Source organism: Diplotaxodon limnothrissa, linkage group LG1, assembly GCF_057381915.1.
Source record: "Diplotaxodon limnothrissa isolate DT_005_m linkage group LG1, D_limnothrissa_male_GT1.1, whole genome shotgun sequence".
Taxonomy (NCBI): domain Eukaryota; kingdom Metazoa; phylum Chordata; class Actinopteri; order Cichliformes; family Cichlidae; genus Diplotaxodon; species Diplotaxodon limnothrissa.
The window spans coordinates 25,244,073-25,262,731 of NC_140596.1; the positions used below are offsets into that span (position 1 = coordinate 25,244,073).

The following is an 18,659-nucleotide window of genomic DNA, read 5'->3' on the forward strand; positions in this document are numbered from 1 at the left end:
GAATATATTAAGTGTAAATCATTTTAGGTTAAATATCCACATGTTGGGCTGCAAATGCGCATGAGTTTCCACATTTACCACTCAGTGTGTGAGCAATTTAAATGGTACGGATACAATAGCACGCGCAATACACAAGGGCTTATGTGTCCTTGATTCAGATCTAATTGGAAAAATGGAGTGGAAAAGGCCCTGCAGGCTGCTAATATTTAAACAAATGTTGGTGTAGTGGCAGGTCATTTAGCTGCAAAGAAACTAGAATGAGTCACTAGGGATTAGACTGATAGCAATTTCAGGTATGTGGACACGTCGTACCGTTTGCACACACACAAAAAAATGCAAGGAATACAAAGTTGGTCATATGGCATATGTCAGCTGTAAGTGCTGCAGTTGACATATGGTGACACTGGTGCAGATATGTGGATTATTCAGATGTCATGGCCAGGAGCTTATTTAAACATTACTTTTATACATGAAGAGCTTAAATAGGTATACTGACTCTTGTGATGCACTCAGGAAAGAATGATTCCAATATGTGGGGCATGATGGTCATTTTATTGTTAATCTTGTAAAATGAAACAACCGTATTCTAACGTATAGTAGATATAATATTTTTAAGAGTTCACATGATTTTTGAATTTGTTGTTTTCTTAATAATTCATAGCTAAACCCTGCTTGGCTACATGAGAACATATTCATCATGCCTTATGGGTTGTCATATTATCAAAGTAGAAACTATCATTAGAACAACACGTGCCCACCATGTAAGGTTACGACTGCTATCATTAACAATGCAAAGAAATGTCAGCCACCCAGAATACCAACCAGAAGAAGAGGCCCTCCGATGGTTTATTAGCAAGCATGACACGTAAAATGTCTGCAGTGTTTGTTTGCAAAGAAGAGTGGAGGAATATTTGACATTTGTGCTTGGAGCGACGTGTTATAATCTTCCCAACATTTACGCCTATGCACTCAGGAACATGGGATCCTATTAGCTCGGCTTCAGTGAGACTCCCCAGCTAATTCTGCTTTTTTTTTCTCTCTCTGAGTTAGTACTCCAGTACGGAAGAGGATTAGGGCCACAGGAAAAAAAAAAAAAAGAATTCTGACTTTAATCTCAGAATTCTGACTTTAATCTCAGAATTCTGACTTTAATCTCAGAATTCTGACTTTTTTCTCAGAATTCTGACTTTAATCTCAGAATTCTGACTTTAATCTCAGAATTCTGACTTTTTTCTCAGAATTCTGACTTTTTTCTCAGAATTCTGACTTTAATCTCAGAATTCTGACTTTTTTCTCAGAATTCTGACTTTATTCTCAGAATTCTGAGATTAAAGTCAGAATTCTGACTTTAATCTCAGAATTCTGACTTTATTCTCAGAATTCTGACTTTTTTCTCAGAATTCTGACTTTAATCTCAGAATTCTGACTTTTTTCTCAGAATTCTGACTTTATTCTCAGAATTCTGACTTTATTCTCAGAATTCTGAGATTAAAGTCAGAATTCTGACTTTAATCTCAGAATTTTGAGGTGGGCACCTGCAGGCTTCCAGCTTCGGTGACAGCGATGTGTCCAGTTTGGCAGGTGGAGAACTAATTCACTAAATATGGTGGATATAAGTGACTTTTTGCGTGGCCGAGGGGTCCCCGAAGATGCTATTTTATTAATGGAAGAGCAGAAGGTGAGTAACAAAAAAGAGAAATAGTTTGGTGTCTCCTATTTTTACAGGAAAACAGTTACGGTACAGTTACGGTTAGCTGTTAGCATGCTTGTTAGCTTATAATGTTATATAGGAATGAACGTGTTTCACGATGTTACAGTATACTAGGTGAATTGACGTTTTAACTGTTGTTGATCGCAGGATCATCCCAGATGGGTTCGTTGCATTTTATTTTATTGTTCTACTATTTCAGAGTTTTTCAAGGCAGTTAAGCGGAGCTGTGTTACAGATGCTAGCCGCCTGCCAATATCACTGATATATTTGATGTGTACAAGTAAGTTACACTTAGTACAGCGGAGGAGAGAAGCTGTAATGAATGTTTATGCGGATATTTCACTCAGAAAAATGGGTGGCGTTCATACACAGCCACCGACACAGCCCCGGTTGTTGTTCTGACGGTGGCCGACTGACGATCCCCTCACAACATGTTAGCTAACACAAACTAATGTAGTGCATGTAACTGTGTATACGTTAGTGGTACAGTGTCGGAAGAAATGAGCAAACTGTTTATAATGTCAGAATGACATCATCTTTCTCCTATATATAAAAGTGCTGGCTGAGGAGCGCTGCCGGGTTGAACTTTGACCTCGGAGTGACGTGACGTTTGTTCGCACAACCAATAGAAGTGCAGAAAGTCGCAAATCAGGCATATTGTTCGCATAAACACAAAAATAAATAACGAAATAATCCCGATATTGTGCCAAAGACTGATTTACAATGTTACTTTGTGTTCTATGTGTAATACCTTTGCTTAAATGACTAAATGGACTGTGTATTTATGACTCTGCGTTATAGTCTTACATACATAAGTAACATTCATATGTACAGATAAAAATGTACAGAGCTATGTACACAAGCGTGTACACAAAAGTCTACTGCTGATCGAGCTGCTCAGTGGTCGTACAGTCTCATGCAGAGAGCGTGGAGGTGTTGTCCATGGTGGATGTTAGCTTAGACAACATCCTCTCCTCCCCAGTCTGCTCAGTGGACTTTAGCAGACCGCTAAAGCTGGCCCTCCCGACCAGTTTGTTAAGTTTCCCCCTGTCCCTCTCTGCCATTCCACCACTCCAGCAGACCACAACATAAAAGACAGCAGACGCCACCACAGTGTCGTAGAACATCCTTAGAAGACGTACTACCTACATCATAACCAATCAAGTCCCGCTTTTTTTTAAATACAGAAGAGGATTTATTATTTACTGAAAGGCTATGCCTTAGTTTGCTTCTTTCATTATTGTGTTTCGCCCTGCATAAAATAGATAGCTTTTCTGATAACTACAGTCAATACTCTCCTACTGGCATTAGCGGTGACCTAAGAGGCTTAACTGTAATATTGCTTTGCAGCGTAAATGTTGCAGAAAATGACTGTCTTTTCTTTCTTCCTGTGTGCAGATTGACTGTGACGTCATAGCGCTGATGGATGACGCAACTTTGGCAAACTACATTCCCTCGTACGGAGACCGAATTGCCGTCTTCAATTTCTGCAAAAGCAAGCAACCACTGTCAAAAAGAAAACTAGGACTTCTGCAAAAAGTTCACCTCTCAAAGTGAGAGAAACAGTGGCTGACATGTCAGATTTGGATGACTTAATAAGACTGTATTTCAGACTTTCTTTCAGTAACAAAGAAATACTTTCAATTTTAGCACATAGTCATCAGACAATTATAAGTGTTCGAACTCTAAAGAGAATTTGTAAAAGACTTGGGCTTTTTAGAAGGAAGAATCAATCAAACTTGGAGGAAGTGCTAGCCTTTGTCCAACAAGAGATCATGACAAATGGACAGATGCAAGGTTATCGTTGGCTACATCTACGTGCAATTCAACATGGATTTGTGGTGTCACAAGATACTGTAAGATGCATAATCAAATTGCTTGACCCTCAAGGTGTGGAACTGAGACGAGCTCGACGGTTGAGAAGACGACAGTACAGCTGCAGAGGGCCAAATGCTCTCTGGCACATGGATGGCTATGACAAGTTGAAACCATATGGTATTGCTATCAGTGGCTGCATAGATGGTTTTAGCCGCTATGTTTTATGGATGGAGGCTTATACTACAAACAGTGACCCTAAATTGATTGCAAGTTATTTTCTGAAAACAGTTTCATGCATCAGCGGATGTCCAGAAAGGTTACGTGCTGACCGAGGTACCGAAAATGGTTGTGTCGAACAAATGCAGATGTTTTTACGGAGAAACCACACAGACAGTTTTGCAGGTGAGAAAAGTTTCCTTTACGGAAGAAGTACGGCCAACCAACGTATAGAAGGATGGTGGGCTACCCTACGCAAACAGAGTGCACAATTTTGGATGAACTTATTTCAAACTTTTCAGGATGATGGCCACTTCACAGGGGATTTTTTGGACAAAAGTCTTATCCAATTCTGCTTTCTCAATCTTATTCAGGTAAAAGCATGTGCTCATGCTATGTAATGTCTTAGCTGCATAAATAGAAAATATAAATATGGTTAGAACATTTTTTTTCTTTAAATTAAATATGAATTTTATTTCCATTTTAATATGTCTTGATGCATGCTCAATCAGCCAGGTAAGGAATGTTTTTTGACAGAACATTTCTCACACTGAAAACGCTACATCCAGATGAACAGAATCAACTTTTTGGGATTCCATTTTAATACTTTGATGGAATTGTATTCATGTTATCAGTGGAAGTAACTGCACCTTTCTCAGCACAGGTGCATGGAGCATTTTTTTTTATTTATTGCCACATGGTTTAAATTACTATGGAGTCTGTTACCTAGTGGTCCTTTGGGCACGGTTTCAGAAAGCAATCCTATCATTTGGTTAATTCTCTATTGAAAATTTATTGTAGAATCATTGCACACTGAGTATAAAGTGTTGGGCTATCTATTCAACAGCAGAATCATGCAGCACCATTCTGTGTCCGTGTGCTGTTTAGTGAAAGTGCTCTTTTGTTGTTGCTGCTTGGTTTTACATTAATTAGAGGTCAGTTTCTATGTCTGTTGATTAATGAGTTAATAAGCCTCAACTTTGGCTAAATCTACTGGTACATGGTCTGTTTCATATACCGGTACTTATATTGTGTTGTTTTTCATGTAGGATGAACTTGATGAAGTTGTGAACACATGGAACTCGCACAAAATCCGGCCAAGTGGTAGTGCAGCATCGGGTCGACCAGTAGTAATGTACTCATTTCCAGAGCTGCACAGTGCTGAGGATAGACTGAAGCCTATTTCTATGGAGGATATCACTTTGTGTATGGAAGAGTGTAGCCCAAAAGGTCAACACCCCTGTGATGAAACAGTCTTTGAACTGTGTTGTCTGCTTATGGTAGAAAATGAATGGGATGCCCCAGGAGATCCACTTGGTGCTGCGGATCTGTACATTAGGTTAAGAGAAGAAATACTGCAAAGTATTTAAGGAACTTCAGTGTGTAAATGTACAAATAAATACAAAATATTTCTCTTTATCTTGATAACGTGATTTGATAGTAGGTGCCATGTCTTACAGGTACCTTTTATGCAGGTATTTCTGCACTGCATTAAATGAAAAATGTTTTTCTACATTCACACTACCATTAAACAGAAATGTTTATATATTACTTGAAAAAGCTGAATATTGTGATATTATCAATCAGTTATGAAACACATGTCAATCCTTTTAAAAGGCCATACATTAAACTGCATTTACAAATGTTATATTTTTGATTGAATCATAAGTGGTGTAAACCTGCCTACCAGTAAATTGCAATATAAATTTCTGTGTTTTGTTGCCAGACATGTGCATAGTATATAAAATATAAACTGACCAGCTCCCTGCTCATTGTTTTCTGTATCAACCTTTACTCTTAATATTCATGGCTGGAAACCCAGGCACCAGCATATGATATGCTAAGTGCCCGGGTTATCTGTGGTATGTTTCAGCAAACCATAGTAGCATTAACAATTCTAGGTCTTGACAACAGCATGTTTCTATAAACGTATCATTGTTAATATTTAAAGTCGTTATGCCTTTTGGGGAGCTTTTAGTGCAATTATATTAAAGCAAAGCTATTATAATCATTTACCCATATGAAGATCCATCACTTAATTATTAATGTATTTCACTTCTGTTAGTTGTAAGATATTTTAGCTGGTTTTTCATGTAAAATGACCACGAATCATTGCTATACTGATTCAGTGTTAGCTGTTGTATACAAGGCTCCTTCATGATATGAATCCTAAAATTATAAGAAACATACCAAAAATATTTTGACTTTTATTTGTAGTATCCCAGCAACAATGCAACAAAACAGTTCCTGCAAGTGGAACCAAGTTATTGTCCCATTAAGTGCAACATGTTTTACATTTATATTTGTGTATCTTTATGAAATATTTGAAATTAAAAATAAATGGTATTCTTCCATGTTACTGAGCTCATGTGTGGCAGTCTCTTGAATTCTGGCATGTTCAAATAGATATGGAGTTTGATGAACATATTCAAAACAACAATACAAATGTACTGTGTACAGTAACATTTTATTGGAAAAAGTTTACAAGAAACCTGTTCTTTCCAATGCCAATAACATGGCTAAAACTCATAACCGTATAAGCTGCCCTGTAACAAGAATGACTCAACTTTTAAAACAAACTTATAGATCTCATATAGTCTTGTTATGCATCAGTATACATCAGTGACTTACTGTAAAGACCATGAACACTGGCTATTGTGGTATCACATATTCCTTCAGTGTCATCTATGGTATAGAAATAAAAACAAGTGTGAATGACTGAGAACATACATGCATACAAATAAAAATGCATAATTTCTGGCAGTAACAAGACATTTTTTCAGGTGTTAAGATTAATACTATATCTGAGAACATGACAATTTGGCATTACAAAAGGATGCCTGAATAATCACAGTACTTGACCACTGCACTGAAGTGTACAGTGTTTATTTATGATCTCAGTAATCAATAACCATCTTCAAAACAGACTGAATCCTTTAAGCAGCTTGAATCAATTTGATGGATGAATAACAGGTATGCTTAGAAACAATATGACATTAAGAAAATACTGGAATTTAAAAAAATATTTTCACCAACTTTATATGGAACCTTTGTAATCAACAACAAATGCCAAACTTTGATACCTTAACCTACCTTAACTAAAAATTGCATATACTGTAAAGCAAAATGTTTTCAGACATGACAAATGCTAAAGTATAAAATTGTACTTATTCCTTTTACAATACAGTGTTGCATAACAGCATTACTTTTACGTTATAACTATGTTCAGTTTTAGCCCTGACCTAATAAGAAAATACCATCTGAATGAATTAGTCTTTCTACTAATTACTTACAAAAGTATTTGACTGTGCTGAGCTCTCACACCACACATGGTGCATTAAAGAACGTTTAAGAGCAGTTTAATTATAGTTTATAGATCTTAAGTAATCTTTCTTCATGCTTTTGCTGAAGGTTTCTGTCTTACAGCTGGAAAGCTTGGATTTGGTGAAGACAGCTCTGGATATGGTAGTAAACAGTGTACCTGTTCGTTTTGTTTTGTGACTGTATTATGTAAAACTCAAAATGATAAAAGAAAATGAAATATTAGCCAAAACTAGACTTCTAACAGAGATGAGAAACTTCTCTCTAATTAAAAAAAAGTATACTGTATAAGTTCAAAATACATAAAAATACATATTCCTAACATCTCTTTACAGTTATGCTCTAGTGTGCATGAGCAGTTCAAATGTAGCGCATTGCTGTGAGAGTCTAAACAATGTCCATCACCCAGACATTACTTTCAAGAACTGCATTAAATTCAGAACGAAAATCTGGGAAGTTTTCATAGCTGTTAGCTAGCTGCAGAACATTCCCACACGTGCGTCCGACTGGTCTTCTTGTAAACTCTGTCATATCTTGAAATTCCACATAAATACTGTTTGTTACTATAAGGTCAGATCCGGTGCAGAAACGCATAAATTTCTGAAGTTTAATGTTATCCAGCTCTCTGATGAATCTTTTGAGATGATTTTTCACTTCTTTTTGTTGTGGAGTCAAATCCACAGCAAATTTCAGCAGCTGGCACACTTTTTTTGAAGTTGGTTGCAGTTCAGAGAATAACTTGGTCAGTCCCTCCGGACTGAGGGAGATATGGGGGTCGATGATCTCCCGCCAGCAGTCAATAACAAACATTGGTTTTTGGACAAGCTCTTTGTGTGCTATTTCATCAAGGATTGTAGGAAGAGTCTCAGCAGTGATTCTTTTTCTACAGCCATAACTGTCAAGAATTTCCACAAGATCATCCAAGTCAACTGCAGAGAAATCTTTTACTGCTTCCATCAAAACATCACATTCTTGGCTGCTGACAAACTGTAGAAAGTGTGCTTTAAGATCACTGTAAACACCACTGAAAAGCACTTGTTCCATAAAAGGGATTGCAAGTTTATTTGGAAAATACTGACATTCTTGGTAACCTTTCAGGAGTATTCGCCCAACTGCCTTCCATTTTTCAGCAGGAAAATCATGGCGAATGAATGGCACTTTAATGGTTGCACCTAGGGTGCATCGCTCATAAAATTCATGCCAGAAGCATGTGAGTACATCTCTTAGTATTCCTGATCCAGTGCCTGGTTCTTCTGTGTTGTCTGGAAGTATGCGCTTCACATTCAGTGTTTTGGTCAAAATCTCCTTATCAGAGAAAGCAGTAATCATGTCATGTAAAGTGTCAGTATGACGTATGGTGATTGTTATTATGTTCTCTGAATTAGGTGGACTGAGGGGGACAAGAAAACCCTCATAGACTAATGTGTCTTCTGTATCTTCTTCAGCATCAAAAATTGGACCAAAAGTAATTTCTGGATCATCTAAAATTTCTGAACCAGCGATGACTTCATCAAAATTACCCCTGACTTCCCCCACTTGCAATGGATTAATATCACTGCCACTGCTTTCTGAGACAAACACCACTTCAGATATCTCGCTGGCATCTTCTTCAGGATCTTTTGGTTTTGTTGCAATGTAGAAGCGTAACATTGTCAGTCTCGCTGCCTCATACATATTGCCAATAGACTGGCAGGTATCATCAGTAAGGTGGTTCTGTTTAAAGTCCCAAACCTCAAACTCAAAATCTGTTTCACATCCCTTAGGAGATATGCCATTAGGAAAAAAAAGTTTCTTTCCTACCTGAAGAATATCTTTTAATCCAGCATCAGTGGCCATTTGAATTTTTCTAGTGCCACCTCCCTGCTTCGCTCTCACCTGTTTGGCTATTTTTCCATCACAATGTATCCATCCTATCTCAACATTGCGTGTTGCTTTTTGCTTCTTTGTCTGTCTTATTCCTGCATCTGTATGTGAAGTGTTCTCCTTTGGACTTTCTTTTCTGGTTTTCATTTTCTCACGAAGTTTTTGCAGAAGTCCTAGTTTTCTTTTTGACAGTGGTTGCTTGCTTTTGCAGAAATTGAAGACGGCAATTCGGTCTCCGTACGAGGGAATGTAGTTTGCCAAAGTTGCGTCATCCATCAGCGCTATGACGTCACAGTCAATCTGCACACAGGAAGAAAGAAAAGACAGTCATTTTCTGCAACATTTACGCTGCAAAGCAATATTACAGTTAAGCCTCTTAGGCCTCGTTAATGCCAGTAGGAGAGTATTGACTGTAGTTATCAGAAAAGCTATCTATTTTATGCAGGGCGAAACACAATAATGAAAGAAGCAAACTAAGGCATAGCCTTTCAGTAAATAATAAATCCTCTTCTGTATTTAAAAAAAAGCGGGACTTGATTGGTTATGATGTAGGTAGTACGTCTTCTAAGGATGTTCTACGACACTGTGGTGGCGTCTGCTGTCTTTTATGTTGTGGTCTGCTGGAGTGGTGGAATGGCAGAGAGGGACAGGGGGAAACTTAACAAACTGGTCGGGAGGGCCAGCTTTAGCGGTCTGCTAAAGTCCACTGAGCAGACTGGGGAGGAGAGGATGTTGTCTAAGCTAACATCCACCATGGACAACACCTCCACGCTCTCTGCATGAGACTGTACGACCACTGAGCAGCTCGATCAGCAGTAGACTTTTGTGTACACGCTTGTGTACATATCTCTGTACATTTTTATCTGTACATATGAATGTTACTTATGTATGTAAGACTATAACGCAGAGTCATAAATACACAGTCCATTTAGTCATTTAAGCAAAGGTATTACACATAGAACACAAAGTAACATTGTAAATCAGTCTTTGGCACAATATCGGGATTATTTCGTTATTTATTTTTGTGTTTATGCGAACAATATGCCTGATTTGCGACTTTCTGCACTTCTATTGGTTGTGCGAACAAACGTCACGTCACTCCGAGGTCAAAGTTCAACCCGGCAGCGCTCCTCAGCCAGCACTTTTATATATAGGAGAAAGATGATGTCATTCTGACATTATAAACAGTTTGCTCATTTCTTCCGACACTGTACCACTAACGTATACACAGTTACATGCACTACATTAGTTTGTGTTAGCTAACATGTTGTGAGGGGATCGTCAGTCGGCCACCGTCAGAACAACAACCGGGGCTGTGTCGGTGGCTGTGTATGAACGCCACCCATTTTTCTGAGTGAAATATCCGCATAAACATTCATTACAGCTTCTCTCCTCCGCTGTACTAAGTGTAACTTACTTGTACACATCAAATATATCAGTGATATTGGCAGGCGGCTAGCATCTGTAACACAGCTCCGCTTAACTGCCTTGAAAAACTCAGAAATAGTAGAACAATAAAATAAAATGCAACGAACCCATCTGGGATGATCCTGCGATCAACAACAGTTAAAACGTCAATTCACCTAGTATACTGTAACATCGTGAAACACGTTCATTCCTATATAACATTATAAGCTAACAAGCATGCTAACAGCTAACCGTAACTGTACCGTAACTGTTTTCCTGTAAAAATAGGAGACACCAAACTATTTCTCTTTTTTGTTACTCACCTTCTGCTCTTCCATTAATAAAATAGCATCTTCGGGGACCCCTCGGCCACGCAAAAAGTCACTTATATCCACCATATTTAGTGAATTAGTTCTCCACCTGCCAAACTGGACACATCGCTGTCACCGAAGCTGGAAGCCTGCAGGTGCCCACCTCAAAATTCTGAGATTAAAGTCAGAATTCTGAGAAAAAAGTCAGAATTCTGAGAAAAAAGTCAGAATTCTGAGAAAAAAGTCAGAATTCTGAGATTAAAGTCAGAATTCTGAGAAAAAAGTCAGAATTCTGAGAAAAAAGTCAGAATTCTGAGAATAAAGTCAGAATTCTGAGATTAAAGTCAGAATTCTTTTTTTTTTTTTTCCCAGTGGCCCTAATCCTCTTCCGTACTCCAGAGATCAGGTGCTCACATGGAAGAAAGGCACTTAGACAGATGACAAAGAAACAATAATATAATTGCTTTGAATGTTAAATCTGAATTGCAAAATTTCACTCGTGAATTTCGATGTTCTTTGTGTTAACACTGATTTTTAAGCAACCTGAATCAATAACAGGCCGCTGCATGGGCATTAAGTGCTCAGTAATTACAGAATGTTTGTGAAATGCAAGAATTGATGTTACAAGGTAATTAACGTAAAGGTTTATTATAAAATGACATAACGTTACATAATGTACGGCGCATATACTAACTCTGTGACAATTATACTGATTAAAAAAAGGTCGTTACAGTAAAATGTTGGCACACACTATTCAGATAATTCAAAAGGAATAAAGGCTCCGTAACACAATATTCAATTATAGGCCCATAGGCCAGCTGCCTCAGTGGACAAATAAATTGTTTCAGTGAGAAACTAATGCGTCTGGGAATAATGGTGGGTGCCCAGGATGATAATGTATACTAGTGTCTGTGTCTAAAACTTATGAATATTTTGTTACAGTATGCAATCAGAAACTTTACATTAATCATTCATAGTCCTTGTGGCCCATTATTTCTGCTATTAAATTATTAATGCCTTGAGCTGACTTTCTTCACATAATCAAGTACCTATTGTTGGCTGCTATACATTGCTCCTGTATATGCAGACAGGGCCATAAAATAAGCCACTGAATTACCATAGATACAACAGGCATACTTCGATAGATGTTCTCATCCCTTTGTTTGGTTCACGCTGCGGGAAAGAAGATGGTAAATATCATGTGGTGACCCAGCTTTGTGTCTTTTCTATCCCCTTTTCTCTCCCATCTCCCAAAAAATCCATAAATATAGAGTTTTTCTTGGAACTGCTGGACAATTCTGAGAAGTCACTCAACAGTATGTTCACACGGACATACGGGAAGCTGTATATGCAGAACTCTGAAGTATTCCAGGACCTGTTCACTGAGCTAAAGCGCTACTACACGGGGGGCAACGTCAACTTGGAAGAGATGCTAAATGACTTCTGGTCCAGGCTGCTGGAACGCATGTTCCAGTTACTTAACTCCCAGTACCACTTTACAGATGACTACCTGGAGTGCGTCAGTAAATACACAGATCAGCTAAAGCCTTTTGGAGACATTCCCAGAAAACTTAAGGCCCAGGTCACCAGAGCATTCATCGCTGCAAGGACGTTCGTCCAGGGGTTAATGGTGGGCCGGGAGGTTGCCAACAGGGTCGCTAAGGTGAGTTTAATTTTTTTTCTCATGGCTGCTTTGAGTGTGATGTTGCTTTGTGACTGTTTAGCACTGCTGGCTTTAGCTTTAATGCAATAAACATTAGAACATATCCTTTAACATGACAACTTTCTGTGGATATGTTTGATCCCCAGGTCGTTGCATGAGATTTAAATGCTTTGCAGCTGTTTAAGACATAGGCATAGACTTTATTTAATCCCACACTGGGGAAATCCACTTGTTACAGCAGCACAGGGGACACAAGGAAAAAGGGGATTATACATATATTAGAAAAACAATAAAAAACAGAAAAAAAAAGTGTACAAAAAAAGCCAAAATACATGTACAGATGGTTACTATGGTTTTGTCATTATGCATCTTAAACAATTGCAAATGAATAATAGTTCATGCACAGACCGGATGTGGAGGGCAGTTTGAGACATTTTTCATAGATATATGTGGTGATGCAGACGGTTTGATATGCATTCATTATTTTACTCCTTCACAAAGAGCAAAGCTTTGCAAAAAGGGAAAATGTTAAAGCACAGGTCAGCTGAGATTTCATGTTGGAATTGTGTTTGCATTGTTCGTCTTTGCAGTTTGTATTTTGTCATGTTTTTTTTGTTTGTTTGTTTGTTTGTTTTTCAGTGTGCATAAGTAAAAATTTGCTTCATTTCAATGTGACAGTTTATTTAAAACTAATTAGTGTTTCGTCTGAAATCTTAGTAGATTGGATTGTAAAATAAGTACAGTGGGGCAAAAAAGTATTTAGTCAGCCACCGATTGTGCAAGTTCCCCCACTTAAAATGATGACAGAGGTCAGTAATTTGCACCAGAGGTACACTTCAACTGTGAGAGACAGAATGTGAAAAAAAAATCCATGAATTCACATGGTAGGATTTGTAAAGAATTTATTCGTAAATTAGGGTGGAAAATAAGTATTTGGTCACCTCAAACAAGGAAAATCTCTGGCTCTCACAGACCTGTAACGTCTTCTGTAAGAAGCTTTTCTGTCCCCCACTCGTTACCTGTATGAATGGCACCTGTTTGAACTCATCATCTGTATAAAAGACACCTGTCCACAGCCTCAAACAGTCAGACTCCAAACTCCGCCATGGCCAAGACCAAAGAGCTTTCGAAGGACACCAGGAAAAGTATTGTAGACCTGCACCAGACTGGGAAGAGTGAATCTACAATAGGCAAGCAGCTTGGTGTGAAAAAATCAACTGTGGGAGCAATCATCAGAAAATGGAAGACATACAAGACCACTGATAATCTCCCTCGATCTGGGGCTCCACGCAAGATCTCATCCCGTGGGGTCAAAATGATCATGAGAACGGTGAGCAAAGATCCCAGAACCACACGGGGGGACCTGGTGAATGACCTGCAGAGAGCTGGGACCAAAGTAACAAAGGTCACCATCAGTAACACACTACAACGGCAGGGAATCAAATCCCGCAGTGCCAGACGTGTTCCGCTGCTGAAGCCAGTGCATGTCCAGGCCCGTCTGAAGTTTGCCAGAGAGCACATGGATGATACAGCAGAGGATTGGGAGAATGTCATGTGGTCAGATGAAACCAAAGTAGAACTTTTTGGTATAAACTCAACTCGTCGTGTTTGGAGGAAGAAGAATACTGAGTTGCATCCCAAGAACACCATACCTACTGTGAAGCATGGGGGTGGAAACATCATGCTATGGGGCTGTTTTTCTGCCAAGGGGACAGGACGACTGATCCGTGTTAAGGACAGAATGAATGGGGCCATGTATCGTGAGATTTTGAGCCAAAACCTCCTTCCATCAGTGAGAACTTTGAAGATGAAATGAGGCTGGGTCTTCCAACATGACAATGATCCAAAACACACCGCCCGGGCAACAAAGGAGTGGCTCCGTAAGAAGCATTTGAAAGTCCTGGAGTGGCCTAGCCAGTCTCCAGACCTCAACCCCATAGAAAATCTGTGGTGGGAGTTGAAAGTCCGTGTTGCTCGGCGACAGCCCCAAAACATCACTGCTCTCGAGAAGATCTGCATGGAGGAATGGGCCAAAATACCAGCTACTGTGTGTGCAAACCTGGTAAAGACCTATAGTAAACGTTTGACCTCTGTTATTGCCAACAAAGGTTATGTTACAAAGTATTGAGTTGTATTTTTGTTATTGACCAAATACTTATTTTCCACCCTGATTTACGAATAAATTCTTTACAAATCCTACCATGTGGATTCATGGATTTTTTTTTCACATTCTGTCTCTCACAGTTGAAGTGTACCTCTGGTGCAAATTACTGACCTCTGTCATCATTTTAGGTGGGGGAACTTGCACAATCGGTGGCTGACTAAATACTTTTTTGCCCCACTGTATATTTAAGACTGTTATCAAATCCTGAAGATTTCAAATGTTTTTTTTCAAAGGCTTAGAGGATACGTTTTCTAATTCCACGGTTAACACAGAAAGTTATGCAACAGTTTTTAGTGGACATCAAAACTATGAGATATGATATAACCGCAGCTGTTTGCAGATTGGCACGATTCAAACACCGGTATTAATGATCCGACTTGAGTTATTTACATTTGGATTCCATCATTCAGTTTAAAGGAGAGTGGGCTTCTGAAAACTGTGGAAATAGATGTGGAAGGTGGGGGCTGAGAGAGCTTAATTAAACAGTTTCATTTTGAAGCCAGTTTCTTCTAGTTATAGTCATCATCAGCTTTTGATTCTGTTGGTTTACAATTTATAAAACACAAAAAAACACATTCTGGATGATTTGTGAGCATGAGATTAAAAGGCACGCTCTAAAGAAAATACTTTTTATATACTCTAAACACGTAACACCTTTAAGGCTTACTGAAACAGATTTGTCCTTAAAATAGAAACTAAATTTTTAGTTTCTGCTATTTTGCAGAGGCCTTAAAAGATTTAATTAAATGACTGAGAAATCATAACAATAATTTTAGTCTGGAAAGTGCTCGCCCTTCCAAAAGTAATATTCTTCACCTGCTTTTAGACATAAATCATATCAAACTAGATGCTCATAAGTTCAAACATTAAGTTTTAAAAATGTCTTCAGAGTTCAGCAGCGATTCGATTCGTTTCCTTTTTAGCTTAAAGCTCGCCGTGCCTTTCAATTCGACAAGGGAGATAAACTGTAAGAAGAGCAAAGAAGAAGAAAGTGGATGCAAGAGTGGCAGGGCAAAAAAAAGAAATGATCTGTGCAGTTCACTTTTATGTTGGAGGCTTAACTCCCTGTGTAAAGTTGAGACAGATCATAGAGTGTGAACACAAGTGAATGCATTAAATTTATATTAGAACTTTTGTCTGTGACTGCATAAAAAGTAATGTTTAGACAAAAGCCTACACAGTCAACCTTCACCTATGGTAATATTTCACCTAAGTTATCTGTTTCACTGTGAAGAGCAATTTTTAGGGTATTTAGTTGCATCTTTTTCATAACTTGGATGACACTCAGATCTACTGCTGCAAAAAATGACAGGGAAATTGGTGCACTAATGTTTCTTAAGTACAGTGAATACTCGAAATGCTGATGCTTTTCAGAAATACAATGTGAACAGCAAGCTAGAATACAGTAGGCTATTTTTCTTTGGCAGTTAAGCTAAGCTGGAGTTTGACTTTCTTTGCATAAGTGAAATCATGTTGCTTCAAGTCCCACAACATCATTTCAGTCATCTCACAAAAACTAGGACTAATATATTGTAAGGTTTATTCAAATCCTTACTTTAGATAATTACAGCACAGTACTGTAATGTTCTTTAAAATAATTTTAAAAAGTGTTGTAGTCGATGCACTGCAGAGTTTCATGCTGACAAATAGAGCTGCCAGCAGTTCACTGTAATTCAGCAGGAAGCTTTGTTACAGTGTACACCGTATTACGACTTATAAGAAGTCACATCATACTTAACCACAAGAAATGGTTACATTGAAACTCACTGTCTAATTTCTTCATATTTTTTCATTAGATCAAAAACCAAATCATCCCTTAATTTATATTTTATCTTTGAACTTCTACCATCAGTGTGATGTACAATCAGTTTCCCCCAGTGCCCCACCCTATACTTGCACTATTTCACAGGATTGTGAATTTTCCACCTCAGTATTATGTACATATTAAAGTGCTATGTCATATTCTGCTGCCGTGTATAATCCCTAAAGAGCTGGTCATTTTTAATGCTCATAATGTCTTTTAGCTTACTACTGAGCTAGGCACCATTCCCTTAGTGGCATAGCCATTTCAGAGGAAGAGTTAAAATGAGCACATCTATACATCTGTCCTAGGCCCAAATGGCACCGCCACTCTGGATCAAATCCCATATTCCCTTCTTCCTCATCAATTATGAAGCGGCGCCTGGAAACACTGTGGCATTGCTGAAGGCTGTCAGGCCAGTGAACAACCGAAGAAGTCGAGGTGAAAAGTTGTTTGACATGACAAATCACCTTGACCTGAGATTCACCCTCAGTGCCATGCTGTTTTCAGTGGCACTGCACACATGCATCTCCTTACCGCACACTGTTAGAGTAAATAGCAATGTAAAACTTCTTGGGTTTAAGCACACTATTGCATCCCGTTCAATTGTAGATCCACAAGGATCCGAGACTTTTTATATGCTTTATGGCAGAATGCAGTTTTGTTTTTTGAGTTACTACTGCAATTACTACAGCTTCATAAATCAGTGTTTGGTCATTTGGCAGTGTGTTTTATTAGCAGACCATTTGCGAACAAATAGTGTTGAAAAATACCTCAGAGCTAGACTGCAGTGACAAACACACCATCTGTCACGAAGATAGAATTCTGTGCTCTGATTCTGCTGTAAGTTTACTTAAAATTATTCTGAGGAGAAGCAAAAGTCAGCATTACTTTACAGTAAATACTTTTTTTACAGAATAAATGATAAATCGGTGCATATGTACGTATAAAGATAGTTTAGTGAAATGAAAATTTATAAACTTTTTATTGTCCCTGATGGATTGGCATCATCGAGATTGTGCTCAATTTCATCATTCTAGCTTGTCCAGTTGACAAAAGAGTCTCACTACAAACTCTATTTACAGGCGGTCTTAGACGATGGAGTCTTTTCACTTGCCATTGATTTTTTTTCTTTTTTTTTCACACATGTGCTTTACAGGTTGCTAGTGAAAGATCATTAGACCAACAGGTTTGTCAGGGACATTGCAAACAAACGGCGAAATAAATCGTCTGTTGCTACAGGTTTTGAGTCTCATTTATATGTAAAGTGCCGCACGCTGCAAATGATGCTTAGTGGGTAACTCTAACAACACTGGGGCTTAAATTCAAATATACAAACTGATCATTAAATGTTTAAAACTCGAGGTTGTAGAATGGAAAAACACGCTTTGTCCATGTGATGCCTGCCTTCAACCAGCTGTCTGTTTAATTTTCCATGTTACTTTGCATCCGGATTTTGCTCCAATACGATGAGCCGTAAATATTTACAGCTAATACACAGTGCTGTATGGTGTAAAGTCAGAGCAGGAGAGATATCACGCCATAAAATGAGATTGCACTAGACTTGCACTGAACAGTTTCCTGGACCTCGATCCTGGATTAAGAGCAGAATCCCTTTGGATTACAGTTTATGATGACCATTAGGAGTTTTATCCTTGCGGTACTTAAAACACAGTCCAACTACATTAAGACCTACTCAAAGAAGATTGTAGGGATTTGGAATTTTTGAACGGTTTAAAGTTCAGGCATTTAAAGCACTTATCACTCACTCTGCATACGCATGGGAAGCCGGCCTAGTCCGTGGTGCACTTTTGCTCACGATGATGGAAGGAAGTAGGGTATTTTGTAGAGAGGGATTTGTTTTCCCTGATGGCTTATGCTGCCACGGTGATCTCATTATACACTCATTTCCGACCACGAACTGTCAGATAATTTCACATTAAGCTCCGAGGCAGTTTCTAATCTTTACACAACATTTACCTTAGATTAATCCTCTGCCAGATTTCTTTGCTGACACGTGAGAAATATCATCATCAGTTCCATGTGCTTTCCATACGTGCTCATGTTTTGTTTGTCTGCTTTTTGAACTCGCTGCCCTACATTACTTTTAACGAATGCATTCAACATTCAGCAAAAAAAGACAGAAACACAAGCACATATTCACTGCTGACACACAGGTTAATATGTGCTTGTTTGAATTTAAACAGTCCTACTAATCAGATAGCATTTTCATTCACTTACAGAAAATGATGCCAGTCATTTTACATGTTTTCACTTTTGTTGTTCTAATCGCAGTTAGCACATTCATTTAGCTGTTGTGCAAATCACTGCCGTGTCTAAAATATGCACCAGCTGTACTTCTATACATACTAGTGGTCAGCAAA

The 18,659-nt window shown here is 38.4% G+C and overlaps 2 protein-coding genes across 2 annotated transcripts in view; one reads left to right on the forward strand and one right to left on the reverse strand.

The window, feature by feature from the left end:
• gpc6a (glypican 6a) overlaps positions 1–18,659 on the forward strand; it is a 182,836-nt gene that overhangs the window by 86,496 nt on the left and 77,681 nt on the right. The window contains exon 3 of the mRNA XM_085346275.1: positions 11,919–12,310. Within this exon, the coding sequence (XP_085202401.1) occupies positions 11,919–12,310 (392 nt within the window). The remainder of the gene's footprint in view (positions 1–11,918; positions 12,311–18,659) is intronic.
• Positions 7,454–10,734, reverse strand: LOC146639846 (uncharacterized). Its single transcript, XM_085346171.1, has 2 exons — positions 10,660–10,734; positions 7,454–9,229 (listed from the first exon to the last, which is right to left on the reverse strand). Exons 1-2 carry the CDS (start codon positions 10,732–10,734, stop codon positions 7,454–7,456), a joined length of 1,851 nt encoding a protein of 616 aa, XP_085202297.1.

What these genes read in the sequence shown, in the direction of transcription:
- LOC146639846 (XM_085346171.1), bottom strand. Translation starts at nt 10,734, where the DNA reads ATGGTGGATATAAGTGACTTTTTGCGTGGCCGAGGGGTCCCCGAAGAT. An exon ending in TATTAATGGAAGAGCAGAAG is followed by an intron (nt 9,230 to 10,659) that starts GTGAGTAACAAA and finishes TCCTGTGTGCAG; the next exon opens with ATTGACTGTGACGTCATAGC.